The sequence below is a fragment of the Fistularia commersonii genome, chromosome 17, assembly GCF_037954325.1.
Source record: "Fistularia commersonii isolate RoL2024-O1a breed Wild chromosome 17, RoL_Fcom_v1.0, whole genome shotgun sequence".
In the NCBI taxonomy this organism is placed as follows: Eukaryota; Metazoa; Chordata; class Actinopteri; order Syngnathiformes; family Fistulariidae; genus Fistularia; species Fistularia commersonii.
Window position 1 is genome coordinate 7,169,001 of NC_141300.1, and position 25,126 is coordinate 7,194,126.

The window sequence follows — 25,126 nt, forward strand, 5'->3', positions numbered from 1 at the left end:
CATCTGGTTCATTACAAAATATTAGACTCCCAATGGTATTCCCATCACGTCAGTGACTAAAGTTTAAGCATAGTCATTTTTTTTTTGTTTTTTCCCTCCATCTTTGCTTATCTGTCTATCCATCTATTGTTCTATCCATCCATCAACTCACACATCCATCCATCCATCCATCCATCCATCCATCCATCCACATATCTCTACCTTTTCCTTGTTCCCAGCTGACTGGTTAAAGTGTGATTTGGCCTAGCAAGAACGTTTAACCAGTCAAAGATGGATTTACTATTAGATAATGACGAATGGCAGGCACAGCAGAGCTGATTTCAGCACTCACTACTCCTTTGGGAGCCCGTATTCACCACAGTCAAAACCACATTCTCCACCCCCACCCAAGAACTAAATTAAACGAGTAGCGTTGCAACCAATTGATTCAGCCTGACATGCATTTCTGGTGATTCCCAGTGCCTGATGTAGTACAACCTGCAGGGTCAAAGTGTGCAGTATCAAGAGTATGAGGGGCTGACATTAATCATGTTTGTTTGATGACGGCTCTTAAAGAGAGGAGCATCATCTTTGTGTGTTCATGAGAGATGGGAAGATGACAACTCTTTGAAATAGCGAGCCTATCATTGGACTGACTGATATTGGAAATGTGATCAGATAACAAATCATAAGACAAGATTAGATAAACTTTATTGATCCCCAAAAGGGAAATCCTTTTGTCACAGCAGTGTAACAGTTATAATGTCAATTATAAATATGAATATAAATATAAATAGAGAGACAGTTAGAAGACAGAAGATCGCAAAGACATCCACGAATAAATAGACAGCAGGGAGAACAATGACAGCAACCGCAGGGATAAGAATAGACAACAGAATGGAACAGTAAGGATGAAAAATAGACAACCAAAACTAAACAAAATCCTGCCTCTCCATTGAAATGTTTAAAAGATTTGGTAGTGTAATTGATATCGTGTGTATATATATATATATATATATATATATATATATATATATATATATATATATATATTGAAAATATAGATATCTAATAATGAGCATATAATAATGACATTAAATAAAATATTTTTTCACTTCATCAGATATTTTCCTGTCTTTTTATTCAAATTCAAAATTTATATTATTTTCCTTAGAGAAAATAAAATTATATGATAAAAGAAGTCAATTAGGGCTTATTTCATGTGTAATATTGATTTAATCATTATGATTATTTTACTTCTAAGCCTCAGTTGAACAATGTTGCTAATGTTTTCATATCCTACCCATACAGAAATACAAATAGTAATAACTTACTTTTTAGATTTTTTTTTTTTTTTTTTTTTTCATCCCCAGTTAATGCTCAAGTCAGCAATTGCAACTTAAAAGGATACATCATTTTGACATTGAATGGGATAGAAATTGATAATAATTTAGGGGAAGATTCAGATCGTATTCCTCAAAGATCCACTGACATTTTTCCTTGAAAACATTTGTGCCCATTTTATTTACCCCAAAGCATGTATCAGTGTTTGCACCCCTGCGTCACAGCAAGACAGCTCCCTGTTCAAATTTTACCATGTGGATTTTGTTTGGTCCCCTTCAGGCCTATAGTACAAAACATGCAGTGGAGCAATTGACTGAAAATTAATGACTCTTAAATGCTGTATGTCTCTGTATGTGACTCCAGGAAAATCTACTTACTCAAGTCAAGGGGCTTACATATATTTTAAATAAAATTAGTACGCAGATATCAAAATACTTCCAATGCAGCCACACTGTTGTCCATTTTAACTTTGCAGTGTAAAACACAACTTTCCAGTTATCAATTTACAGTATACACATATGTATATACATATCAGTGCATTAAAATCTAAAGAGACTGTAAGGACAGAACTGACATTGCCTTTTCTTCGCTTCTTCGACATCGTTTTATACATCATCCTAATTGCATATATTTTTCTTGTTTTTCTAATGTGACTTTCTTGCTGATAAATTACCTCCCTTTTGGAAACTATAGAATCTTATATCTTGACATCATTGTGCACCCATTTCCAAAGCTTTAGCTCTCTTGACTAAATTTAATTGCATCTCTTCTGCACGCAGTCACATTGTTTTCCAAAGCTCCAGGACCACAACTATTAAAACATACATTTAGTGACCACATCTATGCATGTATTTGTAACCCAATGATACAATGTGGAAGCATAGCTGATGAGAATGACGGACTTAGCTGATTGTGATTGTGTCGCTCACATATTGTACATTAAAATGAGAAGAAAAGCAGTCTGAGTACAGCATTTGGCATGCAGCGTACGAATAATATATATGCATATATATTTTTTTGTTTTGTTATTTTTTTTCTTAGTTGCACATTGCCCATTTATTATAATTTTGATTTGAATATATTTAAAATATCTATTCAACCTTAAATTGATGAGTCTAAAGCAGTACTACTAGAATTGTCTCACATTTTAGTTTGAATGGAGACTTTTGCAGACATATTGTGCAGTAGTTCACAGTTGTTTACCATAAATACCTTCTATGCCCAGTTATTTTTTATTATTATTATTGTTTTTATTATTTGGACATGCATCTCCTTTGCGGAATGGTTTAGTATTGTGCATGTTCATGCAATAATATGTGGGTCTGGTGAAAAAGAGCGATTGACTGACATCCAGTCAAGGGGGTACCACGCCTCTCACCCAATGTTAGCTGAAATAGGCTCCCTTTGTCTTTTAATGCCTTGTATCTCAAACATAAGAAAGGAAATGTGTTTTCCATCACTGGCTTGATTAAAAAAAGAATGAAAAAAAAATCAACACAGTTAGAGGAACACTAAAAAAAGTGGTCCAGCCCTGTACTGGATAGAAGTTGAAACACATTATAAAAGAAAAGGGACAACAGGAGGTAATGAGCTGGAACTTTTAAAGTGTTTTCTATTTTCTTTTATTTAATAAAAAAAAGTACTGAAAAGAGTACCAAGTTCCCCTGGAATAGTTCCTGGGATGTCATGAAGTCTTGAGGTGTGATACTGCCAGGTCAGATTTCACAGAAATCGATTATGACTCATTCACACATGAGCAGCCCAGCAAAAACTCTAACATTTATGAGAAATGCTATATGTGTGAATGAGGATCTCTTTAGGCTGTCTCTTTTGTTTTTCAAGGTCTTGAAATTGCTCCAATTTTTGTTATCATTTAGATACATATATACCCTCATTCCATGTTGTTTGTCTTTCCATTCACAATGGGTAGTGGCAGAATGTGTATTTTCATTACTCAGTTATCGTCCGGATATAATATAATTGCAATGTGCAAACAGTATTCATTAGAAATGCAGCTTAAATGAGTGAAAACACAAATATGGATATCAAAGTTTGAACACGCAATCCGCCAAGGCAATGATGGTCCAATAGATCAAACTCACATTTTCCCTAATGGATGTCAGGTGAGATGGAGAGTTTTATCTCAGTTTGTTATTGTCCCCCATCATTTACTTCGGATGTGGGGGTCTGCCCTCTGTCTTGAATAAGTATGTTGTCGTGCAGGCTTTGCATGTGAATTGGGATGTGTCTGTGAAAAAACATTATGTCTTTGAATGTCCTTTGTCCCCAGGGAATGAGCTCCTTCAGCTTACAGTAACGTACTGTAAAAGTCCACTTGTTAGATGGAGGTTTGAAGAGCACTAAAATATCAGTTACAGCAGTGAGTGATGAGGGCGTAGAAGTAAAAACATGAATGCTCAATGATCATTTACAAACAGTAACAGGGCAGTTGAATATGATGTATTTTGTTGAGGAATTTAATACAAAATTCTGTTGATTATGTTGTTGTTGGTGGGGATTTTGTTGCTGTCATTGTTGATTACAACATAAATAACTTTATGTTTATGATTATATAAAATAACAATGATAAATTATGAATACCTGTTTATCACAGACTGTAAGCCTGTACACAAAGGTCTGTACAAAAAAAAGATTATATTCATGACAAATTACCCCTACGGCTTGCGTTGTCCTCCCGATCACATTCACTGACATACAGTAAATCTAACAATTTGTGGTTCAGGATATTATAAAGGCAATGAGCTATTTATAAACAAAACCATTGCACCACTGAAAATAATCCTCGCTGCCTGTACAATTCTCAACCTATCGAACTGTAATATCCCTGTGTACTGAAAACTGATGAGCCATATTAATACTTGGTCATACTAAAGCCTAGTCTTCACTAGATCTGTGTCAGTCCAAAAACCAGAGGCCAGAGGATTTTTAGCATTACATTAGCCTGGGACTGTGGTCCAAAGTCATGGAATTGACCATGATTTAAAATTGACCAATTAGAAACATTTCATAATTTTTTTTTTTTTTGCTTTTTATAAATTAAGTCATCATAAAACCTCGAGAGAGGACTATCAAATCAGAGTGGACAATAGCACAGCTGGATTTGGTGGAAGCCAGGCAGACATCATCATGTTCCTGAATCATTTTCCAGTTCAAGAAGGTTCAGCCATCACCTAACCAAAGATATTTGCACCAATATACCCCATCATTGTGAATTCTTTAAGTATTTTTTTTTTTACAGCATAACAGTATGATAACTTTTGCACAATGCGTACTAAAATCCAAAATATTGAAATGCAGGCAATGCAGGTAATACCATAAATCAGTTTATTGATAGACAAGGACAAAAGAAAGACGCACATGTCTTTTCAGCTAAACCCCTACATAGCATAGTGCTGGATGACAAATGACGTGATCGCTTTAATGTACGAGTGAAGCTCGACAGAAAATATGCCAGTTCTCCTTTCATAAGCAGAGCAGCGTATTATCGCCAGACTTTTCACCTTAGTTTATCTATTTTTCTCTCTTATGTCAAATAGGGCTTTGGAGATGTTTTTGCTGTGGAAAGATCTGCTGCACCTTATGCCCTCTAATGTCAAGTATACATGTAGCTAATGTAGCCAAATTGTTATTCTAATATGATTTCCATGACAATTATTCACCTGGCAATCAAGCTCAAACATAATTATAACAAAATGTGTGCTATCCAGAACAAGAGATGAAACAACACAGTAAAATATGGTGAAATGCACAACTGTTTTTGTCACTCTTACCAATTGGTCTGTCACTGTGACCTCAGTAAGTCTAATTAGATTCTGCCGAGCAACAAAAATAAGTAAAGAAAAATTAATAAATAGATAAACAGTCTACTGGACTCAAGTGTGGAGATTCAGCATTCCGTGTTAGTGTATTACTTATGCATTAGTAACAATATGTAAGAAGGTGGGAGTCCAAAAGATATTCCCCCAGGACATTGAAAGTGATAAATCACACATATTAAATAATCACTCCCATAGCACAGTGTACTCATCAGATTTGAATTGCTCCTTGTCATTATCCTGTCCCACAAGGGTTTACTTAATCCCAGGACTTGACACAACCTGCTGTGGTTATCTTGTCTCCAATGGCCATGAACAGAAGATGAAATATAGCGGCCCAGGAGTGTTGCAGTGAGGGAAAGATGAGCTCAAAGCAGCCGTATAGTTTTGATTGCTGTTATTGTCAGAACAGAAGGTATAGCATGATGTGTAAGAAAGTGGTTAAATTCCTGGGTTCCATGTTTCAAAATTGAAAAAAAAAAAAAAAAAAAAACAGCCACACAGAATTTTACCAATTCAACAGTCTGTGAGCCAGATGCTGAGGTGATTTCCTACTAATATAAACTATATAGTAATAAATGGTTTTTCAGATGTCTCTGATTTTGTCATTATTTCAGTTCCAAAAGTTCACTCCTTTTAGTGTGTGTGTGTGTGTGTGTGTGTGTGTGTGTGTGTGTGTGTGTGTGTGTGTGTGTGTAAAGCACCCATCACCTTGTGAATTCTAACTTCTTCATTCCATTATGTATTACCACTTTTCATTTATCATTTATAACATCCTGTCATATACATTGTATATGTGTTTGGAAGACACAGGTATAAGCAATCAACAAACTAAATAATTTGTTCCCTTGTTTCAGGAAATTAGCAGCAAAGTTCATCTTAAAATCTTACAGCTTTTTTCAGTTGAAGTTAGTTTTCTGTATTTAAAGTCTACAACCTTTCAAATATAGTTGTATTTCTACTTGGCTGATTCATGTATATTCTACAATCTGCCAGCATGAAAATATGCTACAAAAATCACAAACTAACTTTAAGCAATAATGGTACTACTTAGACTTTAGGGTTTTTTTGTACATAAAATATTAATACTCAAATGTAAGGATTTTTACATCAAATTTACATCTGTACTCATAACATTGTTATGATGATAAGAATAGGCAGCACATCTGTCTTATGTTACAAAGGCGTACTAACACCTTACAATGACATAGAACAAATCGCCCGTGTATATATTCAGAGGAGAGCAGAGGTTATGTTTGCCAGTACTACCCGTTTTACTCTTTTAGCCCAATGATTCATTCCAGTCTTGTTTTCCGTCTCTATATCTAATACCAGAGCAGTTGTTGATTTTGTAAATCAGTCATCATGGTCCTGCAGGATAAATATACTGATATATGCACTGATTTATGGCTAAATGAACTGGAAAAGAAGTCCATTGAATTAAACTCAATCTCAACAGACTCAGATTCTAAAGGTTGATATATTTTCAGAAATTGTAGCCCCAAGTGTTTTTTTTTTTTTTTTTGTAGTTTTCTTGCTTATCTCGCATGCTATCTCAAGCTCAAATTCTTATCTTATCAAGTCTTTGCTCCTTTTATGTTCACAACCTCAGAATAACCTTTGCATGGTGCTGTCAGTGATGCATACCAACCCTGACCTCAACAAGACAGCAGAGTGACAGCGGTATTATGGACCGACTCTCTCATCCCACATCCTTGAAGAGTAGTTAGCACCCATTTTCTTTACAGAGCCTATTTGAAAATTCTCAAAGGGTGAGGAATGAATTTATCAATACCTCTTGTCATATAGGGCCCCCAAATGCCAACACGCTGCTTTACTGTGAAACAAGAAGGCTGTCATAGACACAGTCTGTAAAAAAAGAAGGAACGCGTGCTGAAAGCAAACAAAATTCTCACATAAGTACGTACCTTCTTTCAAAGATCTGTGCTGTATTTTTAGGTATACTTTGAATTCAAATTGGAATTAATAAAGTATTAAATACTGTACAAAGGTTTTGCTTGAATTCCTTTCCTCTAGATTTTCTTTTTATTGAACTTAGAATTAATGATGTGTAATAAGTAGTTTCCATATCTACCAACCATGAACAAAGTCGTTAAAATTGTTGCTTAAGGTTTGTTTATTTTATATTTTATATTGCTTTGGGGATCAGTCTGACTGCATGGACAATTGCCGTGTGTATGTGTGGAACTGGCTATGGTACACTTGAAGAAATGCAATGATGATTTACTGTCCTCCTCACACTCTTCTGACACATCTTCCCGCCTTGCATTTATTGGAACTGACTCATGGGTAAACCATAATCCTCAACAATGGCCTGGAGGAAAAAAAAACACACACACTCACACACACACACACACATATATATATATATATATATCACTGTAAATGTCTGTGAATGTTCTCAGTTTGGCATAGCGGCTGGACTTAGTTAGTTTTTTCAAGATGTTTTACCTCTCATCCTCAGGGCTTCTTTTGCTCTGATCGCAAAGTTTGAAGCCAATAGCTATGACACGTTTAAATGATGAGTATCGTGATCTGTATGACTTGTGAATCCTCACAGACATTTGATGGGATGAAGCCCCAAAGATTAAAGCAGAAAAGAGACTAAAGATGTCTGCTATAATTCAGCGAGAAATCTAGCTTGAGGATATGCTAGCTGAGAATAAAATCAGAAAGCGTCATCAATTGGAGATCATAACTACATGTCTGAGTTCATTTTGAATACCTAGACATCTGTTCCAACATATTCTATCAGTCTGTTCAGTGACCCTTATTGGCTTAGTGATATGCCAAGCTTGATGAAGGAAATAGTCGATCATTTTGGTCGAGATGCTATTTACTGAATACTATTTCTACTATTTTATAATGTCTTTCCTTTATGCCACAAAGTCAACCTGTTTATGTAGCAGTGTAGAGGGTAATTTCATGAACACATGAAGAACTCAAATCAAATCATAAATGCATTGACATAAGTGTTAAGAAAGTTAATGACAGCAATATACATGTACAACATAAGATAATAATGTTTATCGATCCCCATTGGGGAAATTCAGGTGTCACAGCAGCATGGGGCAGAGGACAGGTATCAGGTATTAAGGTTAATAGATAGACAATAGACTGAGACATTAAAAAGGACAGATACAACAACAGTGAAAAAAAGAAGGACAAAATAAGATAAACTGCTACATGAGAGCAGGAGTAAAGTGACGATTGAAGGCAGTAGCCAGTGGTACAGATGCGACTCTGAAGGGTCAGAGTTGTGTGCTGTCTTGGCTACATGGACATTTAGCTGGATTTATATGTAATATTTCTTTATACCTCTTCTGTATCTGAAAGCTTTTTGTTCATGCAGGCTTGGATTCATTTATACTCTAATGTTTTATTTGTTTTACGCCAGTTTTTGGATGAAATACAAGCACATTTTTAAAAGTGTGATTTCAGTTTCCCAACCTCCTCCATGCTGGTTTGTGTGTCATCCACAGATGATATACAGTAGTTCTTTACTAAGTGCAATAGCACCAATCTGCTGAATACATACATTTCTAAGCCTACTGGCTAAATATGTGCAGCTCATTACACATAAAATATTTGATGGACAAAATAGCTTTGACACAATGCATAACTTTATGCAGCATTACAGCAGCCAGTGAAATGAGCCTGCATCATGGTTCTCGAATTACTTTTCTACATTCCTTCCTTTGTGTGGTTTCCAACAAGACTGTAGGTTGGTGATAATATACTGCTCAAAAAAATAAAGGGAACACTTGAACAACACAATGTAACTCCAAGTCAATCACACCTCTGTGAAATCATAGTGTCCACTCAGGAAGCAACACAAATTCATTTTGACTTGTTTTAAGGACATTACATCAAAGTTGGATCAGCCTGGAGTATGTTTTTACACTTTAATTTTGAGTGTGATTCCTTATCCAGACCTCCATGGGTTGATACAATTGATTTCCATCAATCATTTTTGTGTGATTTTGTTGTCAGCACATTCAACTGTGTAAAGAGCAAAGTATTTCATAAGAATATTTCATTCATTTAGATCTAGGATGTTTTTTAAGTGTTCCCTTTATTTTTTTGAGCAGTGTAGATTGTTAAACATTTCTGTTTCTTTGATTTGTAGTGAGTCAGTTGCATAGCCACAAGGAGTAATATTAACAGAATGAACAGAATGACCACGATCTGTCATTAAATTCATTATTCCAGCACCCCATATAGAAAAAAAGTGCAATGAATTAAGCGACTGCAAATTGAATTTCAGAAAAGGAGTGTTAAACCAGTATTTATTTTATAAATCAAATTATTGTCATCATGTTTTTGTGGGTAACAAATGCAAGCCGTGAGAGGAAGGATGTCAGGCTGTGGGTAGGAGAGCAGCTGTCAGTTTGTCACACTTGGCCAGTTAGCGCCAGCTCAAAGTACCAGGCTTCTCTGTTTGACTCTGCTTATTAAAACAAAAGACACTGAAGAGGAGCTGCAATATGGTCATTTTTTTTTTCTTTCACTTCTGAACATATTTTGCAATTGTAATTTTGGATCACTAGAACCAATCCTGTCAAGCTAAACAATTGTGAATGACTGGATTTTGGAGTGTCCCAGAACATGGTACCTTCATTTGTGGATCCATGCCTCTTTCATCACATGCAGATTCCAATCTTATTGCAGTACAAATACAATACTTCCTCTTATACTGTTCTTGTAAAAATAATAATTTATCATTTATTAATCCCTCATGGGGATTTTCATTCCCTGCAATTAACCCGTCATGGATGAACCATGAGCAGTAGGCTTGCTCAACAACACTTCGACATGATAGGAGGTGGAGCTGGGAATCGTAACAGGAATAATCGGTTCTAAAGACATTTGCTTTACCTCCTGCGCCACCCCCTCTTAATGCACACTTAAGGATGGGGAGTAGAACTCGTTTGAGAATGAACTGAAAATTAATATCTTTCCAAACTTCATTAAATTATTCAGGTTTTTCTTTGTCCCATATATATTCTGCTTCTCCAAGTCCAATTACTTGCTGACACCAGTCAGACCTGGCAAACCAAAAATGCATTTTGAGGGTCTGTTGGGTGGGGCAGAGTCCCCTGTCAGAAAGAGTTTTAACTCCCATCTCCAACAGAGCTTCAACCACATCCCTGGGCCAGTGGGGGGCATTGAGTCCAAGTGAGTCATATTTCGTGTCTCAATGGTTGAGGCAGCAGACTGAAGCTGTGGCCCCTAAGGTGGTCGTACCTGTCAATGTGGTAACCCCCGAACCCATTGGTGGACCCCAGCAGTGAGGGATACCGTCAAGCTGAAGAAGGAGTCCTACTGAGCCTTACTGGCCTGTGGGGTTCGGGAAGCAGCTGACAGGTACCAGCAAGCCAAGCGCCAAGGTGTGGTGGTGCCTGGGGCAAAAACCTGGGCATTGGAGGAGTTTTGTGAGGCCATGAAGAACAACTTTCGTAAGGGATCATGGAGATTTTGGTCTGCTACCCTGCCGCTTGGGAGGGGGACGTAGTATACCCTCATCCCTGTGTACGGTAGAGATGATGGGCTGCTGACTCCAAAGGTCTCCTCACTCCCAATGCCACCCCTCCAATGAGGAAGCAGAGTGAGGGCCTTTTGGGGTGGACTCCAGCATCTCCAAATCTGTTACCACGATTCTCAGCCAGAAAAAGGTGGAGTGGCCACTCCAGGTCAGGAAGTCCTGCCTAAAGTGAAGAAACTCATGTATCTCTGGGTTCTGTTCACAAATAGAATAGGATGAAACAAGTGACCAAAAGGTAGAAATTTGGTCCTGGTAAAGAAGGAGCTTAGCCAAAAGGCGAGCCTCTCAATTTATCGGCTGATCAATATTCCTCCCCTCACTTACGGTCACAAGTTGTGGGTTATGACCGAAAGAACAAGGTCACGGAGCAAAGCGGCTAAAATGAGCTTTCTCTAAAGGCTGTCCAGGCTCTCCCTTTGGGATAGGGTGGGGAATTCAACCATCTGTGAGGGGATCAGAGTAAAGTCCCTGCTCCTCTGTGTGGAGCGGCTTGGGCATCTGGTTAAGATGCCTCCTGGACGCCTCCCTGATGAGGTGCTCCGGGCATGTCTAACCAGGGGGAGGCCATGGGGAAGATCCAGGACATGCAGGGGGGAATATGTCTCTAGGCTGGCCCGGGAATGCCTCTTAATCCCCCCAGAAGAGCTGGACCAAGTAGCCGGGGAGAGAGAAGTCTGGGCCTCTGCTATAGCTGCTGCCCCCATGACCCGATCCCAGATAAGCTGTAGACAATGGATGGATGGATGGATGTATGACGTTAAAGTTGTATACATACATAAACAAAAATAAAATTCAAGATAAAAATAAAGCTATGTAAAGTATATACAAAGATATATATCGATATATATTTACAAATATTTGTTTTGGGTGATTGCACTATTAGTATAAGATGCGGTTATGCAAAGAAGGAGATTATCACACAAATCAAGCGACAGTGAATTGACTCAGAATGTCTGACACTCAGATTGAGAAATTAAAAAAAAGATACCGGTAAAATGGAAAAACGAGGAGGAATGGCCACAACAGGCTACATGCAAGGTGTTGCATGTGCTCTAGGTATATATAAACACAGGTATAAGCACAGTGAATACCTCAATAACTGCTGCATTGCTGCCCATTTACCAAAGTAGAAACGCAGGTAAAACAGTGCATCCACGTTTATTTTTTGCAATTTTATTTTTTGCAATTTCATTTGCTGATTAAGGGGAAAATAAATAAATAGGTAAATTAAAATTCTAATTTGTTGATTTAACTGAAAAAAAACAAACACATCTCATTCATCAGTGTACAGTAGGCATCAATAATATTTATTTTAAAAAATCAATGTTTCTTTCCCTTCTCATATAAAGTATTGAGGTTCAAGACTAAAACAAAACCCTCACTCCTACATTTAACCCTCCAACACATAATGTATATGCCATTTGGAAAAATCATACCCTCCCAAACACATACACACACACTTTAATATCCATAGAAGACTGCAGTTTACATTCAGAGCTATTGTGAGATTCAATCAAGAATTATCAAAAAGTGACCTGATTGGATTTATATTTCATTAATCCGTCACCTCTTTTTGTCTTTTACGTTCAAGAATAGCACACATGCCAACCTTTGATTGTCAACTAAGCGATTTTACAATCTCCCATCATACTTTCTTCTGCGTGGCACACAATATAAAAGCCAACGATCAGTCAGGCACTGCTCATGAAAAAGTTCAATCGGCAGCCACTGAAGTATTAGCTGAGTGAAGTCAGTCCCATCTCCCTTCCTTACATTTAAAAGGAAGTAGTGCATTTTCATTTCAAAAACAGAAGACAAGATCTTGTCAAATATAAGAAAATAGCAAAAACGGTTTCACCAGACCCATTTTATATTCCATAACCCCACCAGAATTCCTAATGGCCTTGTTAAATTATTAATTCTTCCTATTTGGTTTATAATAAAAAAGTATGATTCAGATTCCAGAATACAGTACTCATTAAATAGTTGTTTGCGGTAATTTCGTGGAAGATGTTGAATAAAATAAAATTAATAAAAGCAAACTTATGTATAGCTCCAGAACTATATTCTATAATAATGAAATGCAAGAAATAAAAAACTTATTTAATCTAAAACTAAATTACTACCACTACTACTGATGGCAATAGTAATAATACAGCACAACAAAACATTTGGCCGAATAAAGGTTACAAGGAAATGGCTGTTGAAGGACTGACTGGACAATACAACATTACACTTTAACTGATCAAAGGATTTCTAATAATTGTATTTTTTGATCAGACAGTTTGGCTGAATAAATGGGTCTTCAATTCTCTGTTTTTGCATTTACCATCTACTGCCACATTCTATTACTTTAAAACCTGAGCACAGTCACCCAATCATGAATATCTAATTTCTATTATTGTATTATTTCTATTTTATGCTTACATATTTAATTAACTCACCTAAATTGTGCAGTACACGCCTATCTCACTAACTATATAATCAGGGATGCAGATACATGTGACTGGTTTAACACAGTGACATTGTCTGGAAAGTACTTTTTCTGTCACCTTTTCAGACAGTGTCTGTCATTAAAGTGAAACGTTGTCATAAAGCCACAAGTTACCGTGGCAACTCCCACAGAGGTAGTATATGTACTTGGAAAGTTTTTATGTCTCTCCACAGGCAGTTTTGGTCAACTAGTTGAATCATAACCTTTGAAGTCACACAGCTGTACAGATCGGTAGTTAAGTTCAAAATGTGTTCTGTTGAAGGAAGGGTGGTAGAGGACGCTTCTGCAATACCTCACACTTTTGGAGTTGTTGTCAGTGTTGTTTAGTAGAGATCAAAAATGAAGCCAGTTCAGACATTAAAACTGGACTTGTGATAATTTGATAATTCCTTCTGTTCTCTCCTGGGTCATAACATCAGCATTTTGGTTTCTGTTGTGGCTGATCTGACACTGTTGCTCGCTGCTTTCTGGTTGATGTGCAATGTGATGCCTGCATTTTTAAAGTCCCTTGACTGCATTCATGTGAAGATATCTGTTCATGTAGATTAAGTACAGTGAAGATCTCATCTCCTCAGCATGCTGCAAATATGGCCCACTGAGAGTACAATGTACCTCTCACTGCATACAGTCTCGAGGCATAAGCCCACATTGCCAAATTGCTCCTGAACTTTCACCATTCCCATGTACAGATCTGCCAGTTCTCTTTTAATCTGTGCTTTAGATAAAGAGAAATAGACAGATATAGGTTCTTCATTTTAATAAATGTTTCTGGTGCTTCTTTCTTTTATGTATGCATGATGATGATGACACCTAGCCTCATTACTTAATGACGGCTTATGACAGCTGGTCTACTGAGTAAATGTCAAATAAACATAAACATTACAGGTTATCTCTGTTTCCAAGGCTGCTGACACATAGTGCCTCTTGTACCTTCTGCAACACACAGTGCCTCCTCTGGCACTCTGATAGAAGCTTTATATATCTTAAGCGTGCATATCCCTGGTAACATTTTGTTCGAACAGACAATCGGGTTCACATTGCACCTGAGCAGAATAAAAAGGCAAATAGCGTTGAGAGCCTTGTTTTTCTGCAGACTGGCTGCAGTGTCTGTCCTTCTCTCACCGGCTGAATTGAAACTAATAGTACACCCTTGTATTGTTTCTACAGCTAGTTTGACTTCTGGGTATTTTAGTGAGACCAGGAATCCACAATAAAACTTGAAGCAAGTTATATGTATTACCTGTGTTGACCGGATCATTTTTATCAACAGAAGTCAATCTGTAATTCTCCCTAGTAGGAGCATTTATATATAAATTTTTCTTTCCCGATATATGCCCTCTAAATACACTCCACTCATCAGCATCATCTCCATACTGTCTAATTGTTTTTTAGAGAACAGAGTCTTAGTACTGAACCAGTTGAAATGAAAGAGTACTACTCTTTTAATATAGATTGACATACATACCATAGAGATCTCTCAATGGTTTGACTCATTGCTCGAGACTGTATAGTTGGTTTTGAAGCTCGACTCGAAACATAGCCTCTATACAGTTACATAGTCTATCAGATCTTTGGTTCCACATTCATAGGAACATTGCAAATGGTAAATGAACACTTGTTAAATAATCTACATTCTCACAATCCTCTAGGATCATCAGATTTAATCTAGACTGTGTGAAAATGTCACACAGTCCTACCTCTCTGTCTGTAAAAAGGGCACCCATCAGCATTGTCAAGATGAGTGCAAGGTGCTAGCTTAACAAAAATCTTTCTAATCCCTGCATGAATTTCAGCTGTTTTTGCAATACTCTAGCTTCACATTGTGGTACCTCTTCAATGACTTGGGCAAAGTTGTACTTTAGAAAATAATAGCTAATTGAGATTCATTGGCTAGAGTTTTCTTCTAGTTGGACTTAATTCCCTGATCTATACTCTGTGTGGAGGTAGAACTACATTAAATTGATTAAAATAAATTCCGGTATTTAAATCTTTCCCAACTCACGCCATTAACCTACAGCTACTTTATATGGCCACTTTGGCTCACTGTTTATCCCCATGTATTGGTAAATATGGAGAGACTTTTTTTCGCTATATATTTTCTAATATAGATTATGCTTTATACTTTTACACCTCAGAGCTTATTTATTTTATTTATTTTTACTTGTATTTTTAGAAAATTTGTCACTGCCTTGTCCTTCTATGTCTTGCTGCAGCTACTGCAAAATTTGCCAAGCATGGCATCATTAGAATAAATCTCATCTCATCTCATTCAAAGTTATATGAAATCATTGGCAGTCATTGAAAGCAATTTGATAAGTATGAGTTATATTTTGCCGTTGGATTTTTTTTTCCTTTTCTCCAGTTCACCAAAACCAAAACCAATTATTGTGGTGAGATATTAGAAATAGAATAATAGAATAATCATATGAATCATATGAGCCATATGAAAACAGAGACACACAGTGCATCACCTGTTGTAAACATTTGGGCAATAAGGAATTACAACAGCTGGATATGTCTGATGGAAAGTTAATCACATTAAATTTAAAAGCATTTTACTTATTTGGCAAGAGTAAAATATTACTCGAGGTCTGTATTTTATTTAAACTAATTCCTGGATTGTTCACCTGAAAAGGACAGAGTACACAGTAATAGCTTGTGCTTGACTGAGATATTAGATTGTTCATGGTTTTAATACTTAAGAAATTCAAATTAATCAGAATGTTAAGTGACTTCCCCATCTGTATCTGGTTCAATTCAGAAACACATGCTCCTTCACTACCCAAAGGCTTTGGTTGCTTGGTATTTAAATTGTATAATTGAAGAATTAATAGTCAGTAATTGCACATTTAATCAGTAGTTGTAGTAACAGCCTGCACATGTTAAAGTGAGGCATGCTCAGTTGTTGATTGGTTATGCATAAAACTGGAGTCCTGTGCTGGTCATATATCTAATCTACCTATATATATCATAATCTATATATGTGTGTGAATGTATATATATATATATATATGTGTGTGTGTGTGTAGGTTTTGTATATATATATACGAAACCTGGATGATGGACGATATCAAGATGTTTTTTTAACCAATGATTTTGATGAGTGCAGGTGTGTGAAAGGTGAAAGGAGAAGAATATGATGATCAGTATGACTATCAAGTCCAATTTTATATTCTAGCTCTCGACTTGTGGTCGAAAGCTTCCAGCCTTTACTGTAAAAAAGATAGATTGATGAATAATAAGAAGCCAAAATGAGTAAATGGTCAGAGGTTATTCTCTCTACGTAGATCTACTGTTACCACCTGAGGTATAAAGTGGTATTAGATGAGGGAACAGATTCATTGCATTTGAATAGATTTTTTTTAAACAAATAGCAGATTAAAAGTTTTACTCCTCAACCCCCCCCCTTGCACACACACCTTGTAAAAGAGCGATCTCTCAGAATATTGAATATTTCATTGAATTTTTTAAGTAACTCTTAGTTTAGTTAGACTAATTCAAACGTGGCGCATTAAAGCAAGCAAATAGAATAGTGCTCATCACAGCTCTAAAACAGTTTTTTAACCAGTTTTGTGGGATTTCCTTCTTTTCTTAAACCGCAATTACTTATTTAACCTATCAAGTCATCCATGTGTCGTTGAAGTTTTTTTTAATTTTTTTTTATTGTTTTTATTTATTGATCCGTTTGTAGCATTTTTAACATCCAAGAGATCATATGCAGTGTTTTGCATTAACCATAACCAATAAAACTGGCGTACATCAGTATCTACTGTCAGTAATACAAATGCTGTTATATAGTTACTCTTACAGCATTTCTTGTATGGACAAAATTTTCACTCTTTTCAAGTGATAAATGCAGAGTTACATTAATAAAAATGTTATCCATTCTTTGACTTTTGCCTGCTTGACTTTTTTAATCAGTCACCTGCCTTTGAGGAATGTTGAGATGAAAGCAGATGTTTCACCTGTATTTTTACCTTATTAAAGAGCTGATAGTGAGCAAGTGTTCTGTCCATTTATGTTTCTTAGTCTCAAATATAAAACACAAAACTTTGCAGTCATAGCTTTGCTTCCACCTCCAGGAGGTATGCTGCAGAGAGAGTTTCGGTGTCAGGTGGATTTTGTTTTTTGTCCGTGACTAATAATGAGGGCACGAGAAGGGGGCACAAAAGAACACAGCTTGTTTTTTTGTGTGTTTGTTTATGTAAAAAAACATTGTTAAAGGTCATTTCTGCATTCAACATTGCTTTTATTTTTTAATCTATTTAATGTTGGGGTTGCACTTATAATCATTTAACAATAGGTATTGCAACCCTAACCCTAATATATAATTTTCTTCTTTCTATCTCTCATTTCAGTTGGCCCAACATCCTCTATCCAACGAGCGGAAGACCAGTCAATGAATTATGAATGTTAAACAAGATGACCTCTCAGCAGCAGCAGACGATGCGAGGTCCTAGGTGGAACCGGGCCTTGTCCGACCCTTTGTTCGTGCTGCTCCTGGCCCTCCAGCTGCTGGTGGTGGCAGGGCTGGTACGTGCTCAGACATGCCCGTCTGTCTGTTCCTGTAGTAATCAGTTCAGCAAAGTCATCTGCACCCGAAGAGGCCTGCGAGATGTTCCTGATGGCATTTCAACCAACACACGCTACCTGAATCTTCAAGAAAATTTAATTCAGGTTATTAAGGTGGACAGCTTCAAACATCTAAGACATCTGGAGATACTACAGCTGAGTAAAAACCACATACGCAAAATTGAGCTGGGGGCCTTCAATGGTCTAGCAAGCCTCAATACCTTGGAGCTTTTTGATAACAGACTCACCACCATCCCAAATGGGGCATTTGAGTACCTGTCTAAACTAAAAGAGCTTTGGCTAAGGAATAACCCCATAGAGAGCATCCCCTCCTATGCTTTCAACAGAGTGCCCTCATTGCGACGGTTGGACCTTGGGGAGCTTAAACGGCTCTCCTACATCTCCGAGGGAGCCTTTGAAGGGCTAAGCAATCTTCGCTACTTAAACCTGGGAATGTGCAATCTCAAAGAAATTCCCAACCTTATTCCCTTGGTGAAGCTGGATGAACTGGAGATGTCGGGTAACCAACTATCTGTCATTCGGCCTGGCTCTTTTAAAGGGCTCATTCACTTACAGAAGTTATGGATGATGCATGCCCAGATCCAAACCATAGAAAGGAACTCCTTTGATGATCTCCAGTCACTCGTGGAGCTTAATTTGGCCCACAACAACCTCACCCTTTTACCACATGATCTTTTCACACCCTTGCATCACCTAGAGAGGGTGCACTTGCATCATAACCCTTGGAATTGTAATTGTGACATCCTTTGGCTAAGCTGGTGGCTAAAAGAGATGGTACCAGCAAACACCAGTTGTTGTGCCCGCTGCAGCTCACCAACCCACCACAAAGGTCGATACATTGGTGAGCTTGACCAGAACTACTTTCACTGTTATGCTCCTATTATTGTGGAGCCCCCTGCTGACCTAAATGTTACGGAGGGAAGTGCAGCAGAGTTGAAATGTAAGGCTAGTTCTTTGACATCTGTGAGCTGGATCACACCCAATGGTACCATCATGACACATGGAGCATACAAGGTCAGAATCTCCGTGCTGAATGACGGCACTCTGAACTTCACCAATGTTACCATGCAGGACACTGGGACATATACATGTATGGTCAGTAACTCTGCAGGTAACACAACAGCATCTGCAACACTTAATGTGTCCTCCACAGAGAACAGCAGCTTCAGCTACTTCACTACAGTGACGGTGGAGACCATAGAAACGCCGCATAATGAAGGATTCACCACTGCTGTGCAACAGAAGGCGGGCCCTACTCCCTCTGCTGGTACATGGAAGTCTATTTCACCCATGTATACAACAACCACCACAGTCCAGACCCCACTTTCTACACGGGCTACAGAGAAAACATACACAATTCCTGTTACAGAGCTCATCGGGGAGGGCTCGCTGAATGGCCTGGATGAGGTCATGAAGACAACCAAGATCATAATTGGCTGCTTTGTTGCAATCACCCTCATGGCAGCTGTTATGCTGATCATCTTTTACAAGATGCGTAAGCAACACCACCAGCAGAACCATCATGCACCTACACGCACCATTGAGATCATCAATGTGGATGAGGATTGTGTAACAGGAGGGTCAGGCATGGAGGGACATCTAACTCTGCCTCCTCTTGAGCATGAGCACCTCAATCACTATAACACTTACAAGACAGCATACAACCATGCCTCCACTATCAACTCCATACACAGCTCAGCGCATGAACCTTTGTTAATTCGGGCCAGCTCAAAAGACAATGTACAAGAGACCCAAATCTAAGCATTTTTTGGTTTGTTGCTTTCGTTTGTTTTGTTTGTTTTTATTGTATAATTATTATTGTTATTATTTTATTTTTTATTTTTTTAATGAGACATTATATATGTGATGGAGTTACAAAAGGACATTATTGACAGGATATTGGTAAAAATTGGTTTTAAGGACATTGGTTCAAACATGGATGAACAGACTCATATTTTATTTTAATAGTGGGTGATGTTTATTCAATGACTTTGGTACTTAGGGTATGTCTGTTTCAAGAAGTGTCTTTACAAAACAGAAGTTATTTATTTAAGAAAAAAATATTGTGGTTAAATCTAGAAAAGCTGCATTCTTCGATTAATATTATATATATATTTTTTTTTTCAGAACAATATTCATCTTTATTTTACCTCTCATTCCATGTGATTGGTTGACTTATCTACTTTCAAACTCTGGTGTTAAACATCGTCCAAGAAAAAAAAAATTCTTGCAGCAAATTATTGTTCCTATTTGGTAAACTACAGACTCTGGATCTGATGGGATAGTAACTTTGTTCTCCCCGTGTTTTGAAGGAATCTATAGCACATGATAGTAATTGCTCTCCAGCTGTAGATGAAGTGATGAAATGTTTTGTGACCATGCGTATCTGAGTTTGATTAAACACTTGCTCATTTTTTAACAGTGAACAGCAGAATTGTAAGTGATGGAATTTGATTTCTTTGTCACATAGTCACTTCTGACAGTCTTTTCTATCATTAATGTGTTGAAGATCTGAAATTATAGAAATGTGTCCTACATTCTGTTATTGTACATGATTCGCTATCAGTATATGCTTCAGTAAAATTAAAATCATTTCATTATTTAATCGTATGATGGAAACTTACATTATTTGTCTCTGTTCCCCTATAAATTTTTACATAACTGCCAATCCTGAACGTTTGTTTTTTTTCCATAATTGTTACTATTTATTTATTTATTTTGCTGTATTAGAATTCAAGAACAAAATATATATATATATATATATATATATATATATATATATATATATATATATGCCACAAACACACATATTTATAAAGCGAGCAAGAGGGATGGATATAGACAGATATTTAGTAAAAATAAGATCACTCAGATCTCTGTTGGGCTGATGACAGTATACTATATGAAAAAAAAACGAGATTATCTAAAATATCTGTTTCGAAAGTTAAAGCAGCAGCCTCGCCTTTACACCTCAAGATGCTATGTACCGTTGCTGCACTGAATCTAACTTATTCATGCTTGGATCCCTACCCTCATCTGTAGATCTGCATGTTCTCAGGAGCAGACAGGTACTATGTGAGCACATCACCTGTCAGTAGGCCATATTTCCAAATGGTCTGTGCCTTGCAGAACTAGATCAATACACTGCTCCAGCTAACCAACAGACTTGGCTTAAGCCAGCAGGATTTGCTCTGAAAGGCTTTAAGAGCGAATGTGTGAGATCAAAAATAAACCAGACGTTTGCCAGGTCTTCTTCTCTCCCTAACAATATTTTACATTTCAACTAATAAACCAATGAGCACTTGATGGATACGGTTGTTCATGCGATTAGTTCCAGGAAACAGAATCAAAGGACCCGGCATAAAATATAATGTGTGATATACTAACTTTGGGGTGAGACAGCTCTGTGTCAGAAACGAACACTAACAAAAGTGTTTGCTTTTATGTGAAATGAGGTAAATACCTTTCGAAAAAAAAAAAAAACATGAATCTTTAAGTCTGTGTTTAATTCAATTTAAAATTTATAAGGGTATCATGCCTGACCACAACAAGAAGGCTACAAGGAAAGCTGGAAGTTATACTCTAAGAGTGATATGCTGTAAGTATCAAATAATCATACCTTCCACGAGCATATGTGAAAACTGAATATGTTTAGTTTTCAAAACCTTTTTTTCATAAATATACATTTCCAATTTTCAAAAACTAAAATAGACCAAAGCCCTTAATGTCTTATTATCTGCCTATAGTAACCTACCAGACCGCACAGAGCATAGTTTAACATAAGTAAAGAACAATGAAGGATAAAATGACTTGTTTTTCGGCTTAAGTAGTATGTGTTATACATAGACCTCTGCTTCCATAAATTCAAAGATACTCTCAAAAAATGCAAATGACAGAAACATAGCAGGAGATCTGAGTGTCCTATTATAAGAGTATCAAAAAGTCAAATGAAGTCATAAAATAACAATTAAAATATTGTTTGCCGAAAACCTTAAAATTTACCCCTGTCCCAAACATGAGTAAACTACTCTTGTCCACTATTTAACCTTACGCCCTCTTTCGTATTTTCCCCCTCAGTCATCATTTTTTATTTTATTTTTTTTTGTCCTCAAGATTGACAGTTATGGAGATTAGGAGCAAGATTCAGAGAGTTTTGGGATTCGATGATGCCACCTAACTTGACATTCCCACCATGGTTGCAATAGTGTCAAGGATCATTTAAATTGTCTTCATCTAAAATTAGTCTTGGAGGTATGGTTTTTATATCTGACTGAAAGACAACACATTATCTAATTAGTGTGTATTTGTATTGCCCAATTTCATTATTTTATTATTGTTCTTTTTATTCAATGACAGTCAGCTTAGATAAGATAATAAACTTCTCAATGCGCATTTTGCTACCTAGGCAGCATCTGCCCCATTCTTGCAGTTCCATGGCGATGGTGTTACCAACTTCCATTTTTTGTTGGGTTTGAGATAAACTGTCTGAAAATTAAAATGGTAAATTTTCTGGATTTTAGTCAAGTTGTGTCATGTATGTAATATATAAAAATATTTTTTTTTTATGATTTTTTTTTTTTACATTAATTTTATTTTATTTTATTTTTTTTTGAGAAGGAATGCAGTTCTAGTGGTAGATTTATATGAAAATACATTTTGAAACTACATCTATAAAAACATTTTTTTAAAAAATAACAATTTTACATGTGCCAACCACCTGTTCTAAAAAGAGAAATGTGCTGTAAAAGAACAAGAGATTGATTTTCATGTAAACATTATTTCATGACCTTTAAAAGATATGGAGATCGATTATAGAGACCAGAGTTTGTAGTACATACACAAAGTATGGTTAAAATAAACTATTGCTGTTTTTTCTGTATTGTCTGTCCATGTTGATTTGATTACGAATACATCACAGGCACTTGTTTCTATCATATCAATCCAGGGACATACAGACTTGTATAGTAATAGTCTCTAAAATGTACCCCTCTTGTAATAGTTTTAGTGGAGGATATTCATCTTTTCTTATGTTTGACACACATTCCTGCCCATGGTGACAGACTGACCTGCAGTGGAGATTATATGCAAGACATGGGACAGTCAACTTCTTCAGTGTGTGATGTTATAACAGAAGTTTTGCTATTCAAAAATCATTTAATGATGGGATAAACATTGTTTAAGAGACATTGCTTTTATTCGGCCGTCTCACTGACATATGTAAGAAGGTCAGAATAAAAACATAGCTCGAGAGCACCTTAAAATAATCATGAAGAAGAGCAATTATCCCTTTCTGCCAGTGTCAATAAAAATAAAGAAATGTTGTAATGCGTAAAAGAATAATTAATAATGTGTGTGTGTGTGTGTGTGTGTGTGTGTGTGTGTGTGTGTGTGTGTGTGTGTGTGTGTGTTTTCATGCATGTGTATGTGTTAATGTTTGTGTGCAGGTTTACACATGTGTCTTTGAATTCACAATCATAACAGTTTATAGGTAGGAACACTTTTGATAGATTATTTATTTATAATTGTATTCATTTTTGAAATCATGGTATAAAAAAATGAAATGTCCTGATTGTGACACTATTATTGGCACATTCTATTGTATTCATTTTTAGTCTAGACACAGTTTCAACCGTATGTTAAACATTTACTACTGGTAAGAGACTGATTCAATATAATTTAGTCACTATATTTAGATTACATTTGAGGCACCATAACTCCAGAAACTAGGATGTTTTTTTTTTTTTGATTGAACACATAAATCGCAAATGAATAGCTCCATTACACCATCAACTGTGAGATATGTATGTAAGATGCCTCTCATTTCAGGACTACTCATCCAATTGTTATGTAAATGTATTGTCTCCCATTAATGAGAAAGGTGTACATCAACCGCATTTAATCAGAATTATGTTTTTTATCAATGTTCTTTTCCTACAACTGACTATCCCCTCATTTTTGGATCTGGAAGTAAATGTACCATCATTGTACACATAATTTTCTGTTAAAAATGACAAATATAGTGGTCACACATAACAAAACAAGTGACACATACTGTATGTAATCAGTGCTGTGAAAATGTTTTTTGTTGTACTGATAAAAGATCTGCAGCTGTTAAAGTAAAAATAGTTACAGCGAGAAATTAGGTTTTCAAATTTTTATTTATTTATGTATTTATTTCATCGCCTACATTCTGTTTGTTTTAGAATTGCTGGAGCAAAAATCAAATTTATAGTAATAACTCATGAATCCCCAACACAGGAACTTTCAATTGACTTTCTACAGTGAATTAGATGCTGCTCTGTGACGCCAGAAAGGTTCCCTACTGGCCCTTTTGCTCAACCTTAGCTTCATGTGTAATTTGTGTTCAAGGGCAGATATGATGTTTGATTAAAGTAATTCAGCAGCACGTGAACATGTTTTCTCATATATTAAATTACTAAAAGAGTAGCAAAAAATTTATAGGAACAAGTTTCATAATTTCTGATAAATCAATTATATGTATTTTCACCTACTTTCGCCTGTTAAATCTCACCTGCTCACTTAAGGTCGTCATCAGACGGTCTCTAGATACTTAAAGCACACAATTCTGAAAGAAGCATTTAGATAGGAAATGCAGTATTTAAAATATCGCCTAGAAAGATACTGATGAGTTCTTAGAGTGGTGCGACATGTTGACTTTCATAATAGCTGCATTTTCAAAACACAGCTCAGGGCATGTTCCACTTACTCCCCACTAATGCACCGTTAAACTTCCTAATTTTCATATTTATTCTGCACCTCAGTTTGAGGTAAATTAATGGGTACTTAATGCCAGGATGCTGTTTCGTGTGCTCACATATGTTTTAAATCGTTTTAATAGACAGACAGACAGACAGACAGACAGACAGACAGACAGACAGACAGACAGACAGACAGACAGACAGACAGACAGATAGACAGATAGATAGATAGATAGATAGATAGATAGATAGATAGATAGATAGATAGATAGATAGATAGATAGATAGATAGATAGATAGACAGACAGACAGACAGACAGACAGACAGACAGACAGACAGACAGACAGACAGACAGACAGACAGACAGATAGATAGATAGATAGATAGATAGATAGATAGATAGATAGATAGATAGATAGATAGATAGATAGATAGATAGATATTTGATTATTTCATATAAAAAAACAGAAAAAGTATTAGTATTAGTAGAAGATATTTTCTTTTTCTTTTCTTTATTTTTGTGTACTTGTTTTATTTTTTATAGTTATACTATAACTGAGGTTGCATTTTATTCTTTCCCTTTGAGTCTTTTTT

The 25,126-nt window shown here is 36.4% G+C and overlaps 1 protein-coding gene across 2 annotated transcripts in view; it reads left to right on the forward strand.

The window, feature by feature from the left end:
- Positions 1-20,557, forward strand: part of LOC147224900 (leucine-rich repeat-containing protein 4C-like) — a 46,439-nt gene extending 25,882 nt beyond the window's left edge. For both annotated transcript variants that reach the window (XM_086163604.1, XM_086163605.1), the window contains one exon: positions 17,578-20,557. In XM_086163604.1, the coding sequence (XP_086019730.1) occupies positions 17,630-19,573 (1,944 nt within the window). In that variant the 5' untranslated portion in view covers positions 17,578-17,629 and the 3' untranslated portion in view covers positions 19,574-20,557. The remainder of the gene's footprint in view (positions 1-17,577) is intronic.
- The last annotated feature ends 4,569 nt before the right edge of the window (positions 20,558-25,126 follow it).